The following is a 13,710-nucleotide window of genomic DNA, read 5'->3' on the forward strand; positions in this document are numbered from 1 at the left end:
TGCATATAATTTGCTGTCAAGCAGGAACTGTTCTTTATCTTGGGTTCTGAGTTGCTGTTGTGTTAGCTGTTTAATAAAGCCGTGTTAGTCAGGCCTTGCCTCACCTCAGTCATTGCCACCCATCGAATATATTACCGGTAGTAGAAAACGATTAGCTGGGTGAAATCAGCTGTGACGCACGATTTATATTAGCTAGAATTGTCGGATTTCCTGTTTTCTAGCAAATCTAAATCACGTGGCACAGCAGATTCGCCCCCCGCTGTTCTACTTACCTTTGCAGACCTGGAAGGCTTCAAAATGTTCCTTTTTTAGCGCTGTGAGGGTGCGCCTCAGGAGTGTAAAGCACATGCTAGGTAGCAGACTCATCGAATCAATAGCAGACTTCAGAGGATTTCCCCGCTGTGCTACTTCAGATGCCTGGATCAGAATTTGGGTGCTACTACTTCCCTACTTCAGCGTGCCAGAGGACAATGAATGCATTTTAAAATGAAATCATTTTTAAATCAGTCTGGTACTCTGCAAGATACTGGGGAAGGAAGGAACAAAAGATGATATGCAAATTCGATATTTCTTATATCACAGTGAAGCAAAAAAATCAAGCATTCCTTCATAGCAAATGCTACAACTGCAATTCATTTTAAATCAATGCAATCAGAATTTTCCCTTTCAAATATTTCATGAGAAGGAACATCATTTTGGGCTATTTCCACTGTTAATATGCAGGTAATCCTCAATTTATGATTACAATTGGCACAAGAATTTATGTTGCTAAGCAAAGCAGTCATTAAGTAAGTCGTGCCCAATTTTATGATTGTTTTGTTATTAAGCAAATCACCACAGTTGTTAAGCGAATCACACAGTTCTTTAGAAAATCCAGCTTTCCCTATTGACTTTGCCTGTAAGAACACAGGTAGGGAGATTGTGAATGGTGGTCATGTAACTGGATACCGCAACCATTATAAAGGTTGGTTGCCAAGTGCACAAATTTGATCATACAACTATGCGGATGCCGCGATGAACATAAGTGCAAGGACCTGTAGTAAGACACTCTTTTTCAAAGCTGCTGTTATTTCAGATTAAATGTATATTGTATACTTAAGATTATTGGTACATAATTGTGCACATAATCCTAGTCTGGCCTCCAGTTCTATATTTTCCTCTGGGCTGGTACCATGTTTTCTGAATCTTGGGCAAGAAATTGGATAGTATCTTCTCCATCGCAGCTTATATAGCACTAGCAGGTGTCCCAAATCTGGGTCTAAGAAAACCAAGCAGCTGGGTGTTGTCCCCAGATATCAGTCTCGTCCAGGTCCCACAGCTCTTGTGGACTCTTGCCCCTCTGCTCTTGTGCTGTAAATTCGGTGGGAAGACTGCAGCAAAGAAGTCGGGTGTGGCCACCTTGCATTTTGCTCGCAATTCTGTTTGAAACAGGGACTTTGATGGAGATATCTACTGGCTGTAGATGTCTGATACTGGTAGGCCATTAAAATAATGGTTACATTCCTACATTACCCTTAGCTTTGATCCAGATAGCACCATGATGGCAAATCTATGTGGCAAGCAGTGCCCTCTCTACGGGCACACCAGCTGTCACCCCACCCCCAGCAGCACCGCACATGCATGCGCACCTCCTGCTGGTCAGCCGGTTTTCGGGTCTCTGCCATGCTTGTGCGGGAACAAGGCGCATGTGGGGATGCGTGCTTGAATGCGCAGGGGGTGGGGTACATGCACAGCGGGCACTTGCATTGCATTTTGGGGCCCTGCGCAGCCCCCCCTGTGCTTACTGCACCAACCCCGAAGCCAAAATGGGGTGCAGGAGCACCACGCAAAGCCCCTTGTGCCCCGTTTCGGGCCTGGAAAGCTGCCTGCACCTGCCTGGAAGCCAAAAAAGTGGCAAGAGGGGGAAGAGGAGTGGGGAGGCCGTCGTCCACGCATGAGCGGGCGATGGAGCACACGGTATGCGCGGGGGTCGTTTCCCCCACATGTACATGGGGAGGGGCGGAACATGCAGGTGGGTGCGTGCACATGCTGTTGCACATGTGTGGGCACTTTCATCACAGAACAACAAAAAGGTTAGCTATCACTGAGATAGCATCTCCTATTTTTCAAAATGCTGCCACGTGTATTTTATGCTGCGTATGACTCTCAGATCATTCCGGTGATGTTAAATAAAAATAGCAAAGGCATCTCTCTTTTGTCTGCACTGGTCCAGATGTTCTGACAGGTACCTGTTCATGCCAATATTTTTTAATGTGCTCTCTCCCTACAGTCCTGTGCTGCCTTATTGGATTCTTGCTGGGCTTGATTTTTGTTCAAGGCTCAGGCAACTATTTTGTGACTATGTTTGATGACTATTCAGCCACTCTGCCACTGCTTATTGTTGTAGCCGGCGAAGCTTTTGCCATAGCCTGGGTCTATGGAGCTGACAGGTAATTCTCTTGCCTTCCCCCCCTCCATCTTTGCATGTTTCCAATTTGCTTGTGTGATGGGAAGTTGGAAAAAGGTGGGGGTTTAATCAGCAATCATAATTTTTGTGTAGCCTTTGCGCAAACAATCTTGTTCGGCCGTCTTCTACTTTTGCCTGTATGTCTTTCTGCAGGTTCTTGGATGACATAGAAAACATGCTGGGCTGGCGGCCATGGAAAATCTACAGCTACATGTGGCGCTTTGTGAGTCTGGCAGCAATGTTGTGCCTGTTGCTAGCGAGTTTGGTATACCTGGTCATGAAACGTCCCACCTACACCGCCTGGAACAGAGAAAAGGTAAAAAAAAATTATCTAGCCTTGTGTTTCATGCGTTGCACTTGGACTGCTTGTCTTCTGTTTGAAAACAAACAAAAATTGTCAGAGATTGTTGCACAAATTCAAATCCAGAAAGCACACACAGATAACTGATGCTGCAGGATTCATTAACTTCTTTATATACATATGAATAGATGAATGAATGTACAATACCAACAGATGGTTCTTCCAAGTAAACACAAGGCAGAAGAGTTACAGGCAAACACAAGCAGCTAGTTTCATTTCAGCAGACAAGCCCAGAGAGACTGGTAGTTTACTTCTCAGAGCAGCAGACTGCTTAATTTTCTGTCTCAAATCTTTGCACAGACTCAGATCTGTTTAAGCTCCCATTGGCTGACTTAGTTGCTATGCCTATTCATTGGCTGACCTTGTTCCCATGTATTTCCCAGTCATGAATATTTTAACAAAAATAAAATGAAATCTAGGAACCGTTTAAAGTAGCCGCCTCCAATCTCTCCAGCTTTACAGGCTGGTGGGTGGGAAAGAGAAGGAATGGTCCCTTGTGAGCAGCAGGTGAATGCATGCTTGCATGCAGCTCCATTTTTTTTTTATTTCTTAGATTTTTAGACCGCCCCTCTCCCAGAAAGGGACTCGCATGAGTGGCATGCATATGTGCCTGCTGCTTGTACAAATGGAGCTGCAGCCACACACACAAACACACACACACACACCTGTCAATTCCACAGCCCTGTTCCAAACAGGCGCAGCCTGTAACTGGGCCCTGCCCCCAGGGTTGGGGATCTCTTGATTTAAAGGGTGGGTTTACACAATATGTTTGCCTTAACCTTGGGGCTAGAATTTTTTAAAAAAACCCACAAGAGTTCAGATTATTAAGACCAAACAAATGCATCGTATTATGGCTTACTTATGGAGCAGCATATGGAGAAGAACTTTTTCCACTGAATTCTCTTGCTGACACAACCAGGGAATGTACAGAAGAGGCCTGATGTAACAGGGAGATAATGCATCTAAAATTTCCTCTCTCCCTTCCCTTTCCAGGCAGAGGAGCAGCAGCTGGAATACCCACCATGGGCCTTGGGCCTTCTCATTAGCCTGATTGTTGTAGCTGCTCTACCCATTCCAGTCATGTTTCTTAGGCAGCTCTTGCTGGAACGGTTTTCCCAACCCAGCCACAGCTCTGGCCAGATGCCTGTTCCCACCGAAGAAGAAGAAGATGAGGTGCAAGAAAAAGAAAGTCCAGCGGATCTTGATCTCGATCACCCAGGCAATGGTTACTTGCTTGTGCCTGCCGAAGAGGGGCAGGAATAGAATGGGTGATGTACAGGTAGTCCTCGACTTACAACCATAGTGGAGCCCAGAATTTTGGTCATAAGTCATTGCGACCATACGTTGGGGCACCACATGACCGAACTTGATTTTATGGCCGTTTTACAACAGTCCTAAAGTGAGTCAGTCACAGTTATTAAGTGAATCGGGATCATAAAGCAGTATATATCCAATGGGCGTTTTTTGCCATTTTTGGTTAGAAAATGGCAAAAAACGTGGCAGATTGTGTCACAGGACCGAAAGCTGCTGCAGCCGGTTATACAAGCAAGTCAGTTGCCAAGTACCCAAAATGCAATAATGTGACTCTAGTAGAGTGCGGCAGTCATAATGTGGAGGACGGATCACAAATAACTTTTCTGAAGTCCCTCATTGCTTTGAGCAGTCATTAACCAGCTATTTTGAAGTGCATCGTAACTTTGAATGGTTATTAAGCGACAGTTGCTAAGCGAGAACTACCTGTATAGAATGTGCAATTCTCCACCTATTTGCTGCTGCATTTTCAGCCTTAAACAGCCTTACTAAGAAAGAATATTTCTTTTGGTCTCTAAAAGGAGACTCGTTATAGTGACTTCAGAGACTGACGCCAAGTCCAAGGCTTCTGAAGCTAAATCATCATTGCTTTTCCATTGGAAGCTACAAGGTTCTTAATTTTCAGCACTCTCAGAATCATGCTTGTCCATACCTATTCCACGGATAATGGTGGAATGGGACCTGAGTGGCTATTGGTAGGGAGGAATTCCGAGCAACGCATTTAAAAGCAAAATCAAGTATATAATGCTAAGCGCTTATTGGTTAAAGCCTGGTTACCCATTCCTAAAAGTTGAATGTATATGATCTTTGTGATCACAGTGTACAGCATATTTTTTAAGGTTAAGATGGGAATGAGAGGGAGAAAATAATTTAAAATGTAAATTAGACTGCTTTAATGCTCTCATTTAAGCAGTGTATTTCTCTAGTGCTTCTTTTTAAGCCAAGAAGAAAAGCATGAGGAAAGGGTTTCCAGAATTCTTCTTTTAGCCCTTAATGATAGTCCTACTGTTGGTCATGTGGCTAAGGAAACAGGGCCTAGATCAGTGGGCAACATTCCAAGCTGCTGTCCAACTATCTCTCCCAAAGAGAGACATCGAGGGGATTTTTCTGACAGTTTTTTTAAAATCCTGGCCTGATCTGGATCACTTCAAATTTGATTTTTTTTTGTCTTATTCTGCTGATGAACAGGCAGATAAAGTCCCGAGTCCCTTTACATAATTTCTTTGTGGCGTTCCATTGGGTTGGAAAGAATCAAAAAGTTAATGGTAACACAATTGGTGTGTTTAAAAAATTAATACGTCACTAAACAGTTGTAACTTTAAACATTTTTTTTAAATACAAAAGAAGACAATTGTTAAGGATATCTGGAGATCAGTGGATGTCGTGGCGAGATCAGACACGAGGGGTTAGTCTCCGCGCTCCTGTGCCGAATTCTCCCACTGGTGGGCTCCGAAAGGAGCCAAAGCCTCCCTGTAGGGGAGGCGAAGCAAAGAGGCGTGCCCTGTCGCACCTCTCATGCCGGACCCGGGGCTTTTCTTTCCCTCTCAGCCACGGCGTGGAGAAGAGACAGCCTAAACATGGCTGCCACAAAGCTGGGACACCTGACGAACATCTAAGACTAGTGCTGGCATGGAGTTCGTGAACAGTGATTGGAGCTGAGTGAGAAGATCCCTTTTTTGGTATTTAGTCCCTAAACTTAAAAGAAAAAAGAAGAAAATCTAGGAAGAGAGGCTCAGCATTACCTTCTTTAAAGCAGCGAACAACCATAGAGAGAAAAATCCTAGACCCAACTGAAAGGAACTGAGGAGAGAAAAGTTAAAGATCCTTTAATCAAAGAAAATTGAATTTTTAAATTGGATGGCCATTGTTATGGGAAGGCATTATAAAATACTGGAACTATTTATCTGAACTTACTTGAGTACTTAATTGTGTCTCATAATTTGAAATATATTTGGATTAATTTATCACGTCTGAAACAATGCTGAAACCCCTGTTGATGCTGCTATCTACTGGTGAATGGAGTATACTACACCTCTACAAATCTAGAAAAAATGACAGAAGAAATAAATAACACTTTTTTGAAGGATTATGGTGAGATAAACTGTTCTATAATTAACTACTTTATTATTGTGAGAATAAGAAAGACTCTTACGTAAAGTGACTTTTGTTGTGAAAATTGCCTACACCCATGATGGCGAACCTATGACAAGCGTGCAACAGGTGGTACGCGGAGCCATTTCTGAGGGCACGCAAGGCATTGCTCTGTCAGCTCCAGCGCTCACCAGCTGATTTTTGGCAGTTTTTTGCTCTCCGGAGGATTCCCTGAAGCCTCCAAAGGGTGAAAAACAGCCCAAAGCAAACCAAAAATGAGGAGAGAGCTACTTGCATGGGGGAAAGACAAGTGGCAAGGAAAGAAGAAAAGGGCCTTTTTCCCTTTCTCTGGCTGCTCTGTTTCCCCCTTTCCCCTGCGCTATTAAAGGGGATCCTGCCTGATCCCTGGAATCCAAAGGGAAATGAGGAGAGAGCTGCCTGCGGAAGGAGGGGGGGAAGACCAGCAAGGAAAGAAGAGGCTTTTTCCCATTTGCTGGCTGCTCTGTTTTTCCCCCTCCCCCGTGCTATTAAAGGGGATCCTGCCTGATTGCTGGAATCCAAAGGGAAATGAGAGAGCTGCATGCAGGGCAGAGGGGGGGAGACAAGCGGCAAGGAAAGAAGAAAAGGGGCTTCTTTCGCTGGCTGCTCTGTTTCCCCCTCTCTCCTGTGCTATTAAAGGGGATCCTGCTTGATCGCTGAAATGCAAATCTTTCCTTGCCGCTTGTCTTTCCCCCGTGCAGGCAGCTCTCTCCTCATTTCCCTTTGTATTCCGGCGATCAGGCAGGATCACCTTTAATAGCACAGGAGAAAGGGGGAAACAGAGCAGCCAGCGAAAGGGAAAGAAGCCCCTTTTCTTCTTTCCTTGTTGCTTGTCTTTCCCCCGTGCAGGCAGCTCTTTTCCCCATTTGTCTATTGACTGTAGTGCCCAGGATCCTGTTTGACGGAGGGGTGTGTGTGGATTTAGCCGGTGTAAAAAGGACCCAATCTTTACACTGGAGAATGATTAGGGGAGGTTTTTGACGCAGGAGCACACTTGAGCATCTCCCACACCGGTCTCTGCCCATTTGTGGCAGAGCAACTTCTCTCCTCGCTGGGTGCTAGCCAAGGGGAAGCAGCCAGAGCAGGGAGTGGCAGGGAAGCCTTGCGCAAAAATGTATGGTCTGTGGAGGTGAGGGGGGGCATTAAATTATGTGGGTGGGCACTCGAGTGCGTGTGATAGCATGCACTCGTGTGTTTTTTGGAACCCGAGGCGAAAAACGTTCGCCATCACTGGCCTAGACTATCTAAATGGAATCGATCAATAATCTTGGGATGTAAAGAGCTAAGACTATTGAACTTTTTAATGAGCAAAATTGGAATTGAATATATTGTTCATGGCCTGACTAAAAGTGGATGTATTAAACTAAGATGTTTTTCCAGGAGGAATTTAGTGATTTATTGCTTCAGAGCTCCAGGGATATCATGATAAAGAACCACAGAGAGATAAAAGACTTAATCCAAGGCATAAGTGGCAAATTAGAAAAAATGATACAACTGGCAATGACCGAAGATCAAGAGAGTCCAGGAAAGAGACGAAACAACGGAAAGAATGGAGGAAAAAATAGAACAGACAAACCGCCAAATAAACCAAGAGGACAAGAAAATTTATTTGAAAGATATAAAAATGGGACTGGAATTGGATAAATCTGGTAGAGGTTTTTGAAAGGGAGAAAGGAGTAGGGGTGAATATTTTGGAGATCTGGCAGCCTAGGAGGAGAGAGATGGGAGAAATACTTAAATGGAATAATGAAGGTATAGATGTTGATAGAAACAAGGATCCAAGAGAGGAAAGCCAAAAAAACCGAATAAAAAATGAAGTATTAAAACGGGCAAGAGATGATGGATAGAAAAGAATTATTTTTCTTTCTTTTTTCTCATATAATGATGGCCTGATTAAAAACTAGAAATAGAGATAGAAATAAGAATATGCATTAAAAGAGCAATGCCTTAATTAAATATGTATATTAATATTAGGATTAGTAAAAGTGACTTGATTAGAAGTCAGAATAGATGCAGAAATAAGGCTTAGAAGGCATTCAAGCAGTTATCTATATAAATTGAATATCAGTAATAACTAGATGGAAAGATGAGAGATTGAAAGATGGTATTACTATGCATATTTAAGAAGATTATTGATATTAGAATGGAACATGGAAACATTGAATAACTAAAACAGTCAAGTATGTTAATATTAGGATTATACAGGTTTGATTAATGTAACAATTGACTGTTGTTATTTGTATTAATATAAGTTATACCCAGTGGCTACATTGTTCATGTATTGATGTTGTTTTATGTTTAAAAATAAAAACCCAATAAAACATTTTTTTAAAAAAAGCTATCCATAGAAGGGAAGACTACACTATTATTCCATTCTTTTTTAAAAGTTGCCTTTTGTATGATCAGGGAAAGGAAGAAAAGACATCTGGAAAACAACCAGTTTCTAGATGGATAGTTTGTCATATGAGCCTTCTTTTTCAATAAATGTGAATGAACAACACAACAATTTTATATCGTCTTGGAAGACACATGACTTGTGCTGGAGGACAGTAAAAATGAAAGTGGAACCATAAAGGACCTGTGAATGAAATATATTTAAGTGGACTCTCTTCACTTTGGTGAACTACCTTACAGTTTGAACAATTGTCAAAGAACCTTTTTCCATTCCCCATGAAGGCATCTTTAAAAATTATTTGTTGGACAAACTCTGACTGGAGAATTAAAGTTACTGGATTTCAAGGCACTATGCTCAGCAGTGATTAGTGGTAAAAGGAAATGAGTCAATCAAAAAACACGATGGCTAGACACCATACAAGTTCACACTAGCAAGAACATAGAAAAACTGAAAGAAACCATACAAGAAAATGCAGAGTCAGCTGGGAATTCCTGAGAATTGGAGATGATTGAACAGATAGCAGTGTCATTTTCTGCAAAGAGAATGAATGAGATCCAGGAAGAAAAGGCCTGATATCCAGGTACATTTGATGCTAAAGCATCTATGTCTCACACTGGTATGTGTTCCTCCCTATTCCATTGGTGGGTTCCTACCGGTTCAGTTAAACCGGTAGTGGTTTGGCGGCCTGGATTGCTGGAACTGGCAGTGACCCAGGCTTGCCACGGCCCCAAACTGGTTCTCTGTAGACGGCGCCATCTTGTTTTTTGCTTCTGCACATGTGCAGAGCAATTTTTATTGCACTGTGCATGCGTGTGTACAGCACACCCACGAGCATAATGGCAGTAGTGACTGCCGGAACCCACCCTTGCCCTATTCCCCAAAATTCATTTTAGATTGTAAGCTCCTCAAGAGCAAGGTACCACCTGATATCTGATGACATCACCTCCTTTCTTGTTCTAAAGCAGTGTTTCTCAACATTGACAGTATTAAGATATGTGGACTTCAGCTCCCAGAATTCTCCAGCCAGTCATGCTGATTGGGGACTTCTGGGACTAAAGGTCCACACCTTTTAAAGTTGCTGAGGTGGAGAAACACTATTTTAAACTAATTTAGACTAATTGTTATACCGGTGACTTGGAAGCATCTCTGTGTTGGAACCTCTTAGGAGGGTTGTCAACTTTTTTTTTTTTTATGGAAGAGTGAAGTTGTCAAAACACATTGCCAGTTATGTTTAACCTGCACAAAGTTGCTGTAAGCAGTTATAGTGGTGCAGTTTGAGAACTCTCAGTTACTGCTAGTGGTATGTTTATTCCTTGCATAACCAAATCATAGCCGGCCTTCTGTAAGACTCTACTTCAGTGGGAAATAAAAAGGAGGATGGACTTTTCCAGTACTCTTGTCAGAGATTATAGCTCAAAGAGCTAAAAGCTTTGGAGAAGTAGTCCAGACTGCTTGTTTTATAATATTCTCTATGGGGAATTACTGGACTTTTTCAATAGTTCAATAAATGAATTGTATGTTGGGTTTTAAATTTTATTTTGAGGACTTCCCTAATGCAGGGAAAAACAAAGCAAGTAATCAAGACTCCACTGTTCTGATGACAGGTGTTAATTTCTTATTTCTTATAACAGAACCTGAGGTCAACAAATGAGCCTTAAAGATGAAAACAGATATTTAATTGTTTCCTCCTTTCTCTTCAATAAAAGCTATTTAGCACAAACAATTGCATTGTATTAGATTCCTGGGGTGGGAAAATGTGTCTGATTTCTATCTTGGTTGATTTAAACTTCTTTATCATACATTAAAGAACTGCAGTGGCAATAAAGATAAGTTGTTCAAATTAGGGATGTTTTCCTTGCCCAAATCAGGGCACTTAAAAACATAGATATAACTGTCCCAATTTATTTCATTTTGATTTTGAACATCTCAGTCATTCTTTGTGCTATAAAAGTTCCAAAATGTGAAACAGGTTGTTTCAGGGATTTTGGCATTCCCCATTCAAAATCAGATTTCATGAAATGGTTTACCCCAAATGGTTTAAAATATAATATTTTTCCTATTGTGTCTGTTACCTTGAAACTCAATCACCCGAGTTTGATGTGGAGCTAATAAAAGCTTGATCCCTGAATTTGAGAGAAACACTTTTACCTTTGCAAAGGGGTTTCTTTTCCCACCTGAAAATATGAATAATCAAAAATTCAAATCACCAAGTAATTCAGGCAAAATAAAAGGCATTTATTAAAGGATGGTGTTTTATTGGGTACAGAAACAATATGACAAGTGTATTGTTATATGTGACACTTTAGAACAGGAATCTGTGATTTGAGCCCAACACCAGGGTGTGGCCTATTCACAACCGGGCCGCATGAGTGGTCGGCACCAGCAGTCGCAGCCCCACTTTCACACAAATGAAGATGTGCATGTGCGCAACTGCCCTCACAAAACCATCCCTTCTTCCTCTCCTCCCTCCCCCTGCTGGGCCGCTGCTTTGGAAAGCAAGTGATCAAACAATAAAAACATGCACTGCAAGTTTTAGGAAAGGTACAAACCCAGCTGGATTTATGGGTTACATTACTCTTTCCCAGCTGGATTTCCATCTTTCTTATAACTATTGTATGCGAGACTTGAATAGAAAATTCTAGACAACTAGATAACAAAAGTGACAAATTTAGGGTTGCGTTTCAGCTGAGTTTGTATCTCAAAACTTGTGGGTGTATTCAGAATATCCTGTTGTCTTTAGCAAATTCTTGAATATCAAAAGATGCTTTTGGCCAAGAGTAGAAAAAAAAGTGTTTTCCTGAAGTTTTTTTAAAAAAGGCCTAAACTGCCATGTTAAAAGTGCTAGTATCGCCTTTTTAAAAATGCTGAAGCCCAAAATTTCTGGTACTACATACATGATTTGAGGTCCATGTCGCTAAACTTACATCTCTTTGAGTTTTTCAAAATGGTCAAAATAAAATGACATCAGCGCCTTACAGGAGCTGATGGGATTGCATTTTCAGATATATTTATTTAAAAAGCGGTTTTAAAAAGACCAGCTGTCTATTCCAATTGTGTAAACTCATAACACATGGAGGAAGAACAAAAACTACATTTGATTTAATGTAATTGAAATTAAAACATAGTTTAAATGTTACAGAGAGAACAGAATATTTGTAGCTGAGGGCACAACTCTGGAAACTCTGAACTTGGTGGTATTCTTGCAGACATTTCATTACCAAACTAGGTAACATCAGTGGTGGTAGAAGAGGGGTTTGCACCAGTGTTGCTATACCCAGTTCAGTAATAAAACATCTGCAAACAAACTACCAAGCTCGGAGAGCACCAAGGACCCCATAGTTGAAATGCCTCCATATTTTACAATGTTTATTATCAATTTAGAATTACACAATTTGTAGAACTCTGCAAGTTAATAAGACTCATTTAAATCCCTAAAACCTTAGGTTGTATATCTTTGATACACTTGAGATCCTAGTATGGGTAAAAAAAATTATTCAACTTTAGGACATCTAAAACTAAAAAATCAGAATCTATGTTTTTATTTGATCCAGGAAGGGGAAACTTTGAGAATCTATTCTTTCTGGTGGAGAAAAGTTACTTATGTGGTCGCTAAATGTTGGCACAACTTGATAGTACATCTATTTCCTTCCAAACACCAGATAATTCTGAGCAATTTGGTTGCCGTTTGTCTTATTATTACATTCACGTGCAGCCCATTTCATTGTCCCGAGTAACTCTGGACTGTTTGCAATAGAATAAAAGCATAAGTATAAAAACATTTAAAGCGTTAAGATTAAAATTAGCAACAAGTAAAAGTTAAAATAAAGAGCATAAACAGTATAGGGTTAGGGGTTTTTATAAGTTAAAAAGTATCCTAGTTGAATTCAATTCCTGATGATATAGGGGTGTCAAACTCATCATTGAGGGCTGCATCAGGTTTGGTTTGGCCTGGTGGGGCAGAGTGGACATGGGCACAGTAGGTGTGGCCAGCTCATCACTCATGTCAGGGGTGCCTGTGGCGGCCCTAACACTCTACCAGTGAAAACAAGCTCCAGAGCTTCGTTTTCAACTGGGACGGCCTCCTACAACCCTCTGCCAGTGAAAACTGAGTTTGGGGTGGCCGCACGTAGCCCTCATAAGTTGAGGCTCCAGTAGCTCCTCCTTCAATGGCTCCTCCTGCATCTTTCCTGTTTCCAAGGTGGTCCCGCAGGCTGGATCTAGGCCAGATCCGGCCCCTGGGCCTTGAGTTTGACAACTCTGATATAACATGTTTCATTGGCAACAATATGGGCATTTTTCTGTGGTTTGCATAGCCAGTCAATATAGTCACTAAGGTGCTGGCCTAGAAATCAGGAGACTGAGTTCTTTTCTCGCCCTGGACATGAAAGCTGGCTGGGTGACTCTGGATCAGTGCCTGTCTCTGAGCCCAACCAGCCTCACAGGGTTGTTGTGGGGGAAATAAGAGGAAGGCGAATTTATGTTTTAATAATACATGCGCCATAAAAATCTAATAAATAGTTTGCTATTCCTGCATTTCAAATTATGTGTAGTTTTTCACTGACTAAAGAGGTTTTTCCCTGCCTTGCCTTTCTATTTCAGCTCATTGAAGGATTCCTAAAACTCCCCACTTCACACAACCACGATTAAGCTATTAGCCAACTTTATTTTAGGGGGGGGGTACAATAGTTAGTCCTCAACATACGATCGCCATTGGGCCCCAAATTTAGGTTGCTAAGTGAGAAATTCGTTAAGTGAGTTTTGCACCATTTTTACAACTTCTTGCCACATTTATTAAATGAACCACCGAGGACGCTAAATTAGTTACACTGCTGCTAAGTGGATCTGGATTCTTCATTGACTTAGTCAGAAGGTTGTAAAAGGGGATCGCATGACCCCAAGACACAAACCGTTATAAATATGAGTCACTTGTCAAACATACAAATGTAAATCACATGATTTAAATAACGGGGATGCTGCAGATCATCAGTGTGAAAAATGGTCATAGGTCACTTTTTTATTGCCATTGCAACTTCGAACGGTCACTAGGTGAACTGTTGTAAATCGACG

General features: G+C 41.6%; 1 protein-coding gene across 4 annotated transcripts in view; it reads left to right on the top strand.

Moving 5' to 3' along the window:
• Positions 1-10,366, top strand: part of SLC6A16 (solute carrier family 6 member 16) — a 46,897-nt gene extending 36,531 nt beyond the window's left edge. For all 4 annotated transcript variants that reach the window (XM_081971353.1, XM_081971354.1, XM_081971355.1 and 1 more), the window contains 3 exons: positions 2,270-2,429; positions 2,600-2,762; positions 3,801-10,366. In XM_081971353.1, the coding sequence (XP_081827479.1) occupies positions 2,270-2,429; positions 2,600-2,762; positions 3,801-4,070 (593 nt within the window). In that variant the 3' untranslated portion in view covers positions 4,071-10,366. The remainder of the gene's footprint in view (positions 1-2,269; positions 2,430-2,599; positions 2,763-3,800) is intronic.
• The last annotated feature ends 3,344 nt before the right edge of the window (positions 10,367-13,710 follow it).

This window comes from Natrix helvetica (assembly GCF_964273705.1).
Source record: "Natrix helvetica genome assembly, chromosome: Z".
Taxonomy (NCBI): Eukaryota; Metazoa; Chordata; class Lepidosauria; order Squamata; family Natricidae; genus Natrix; species Natrix helvetica.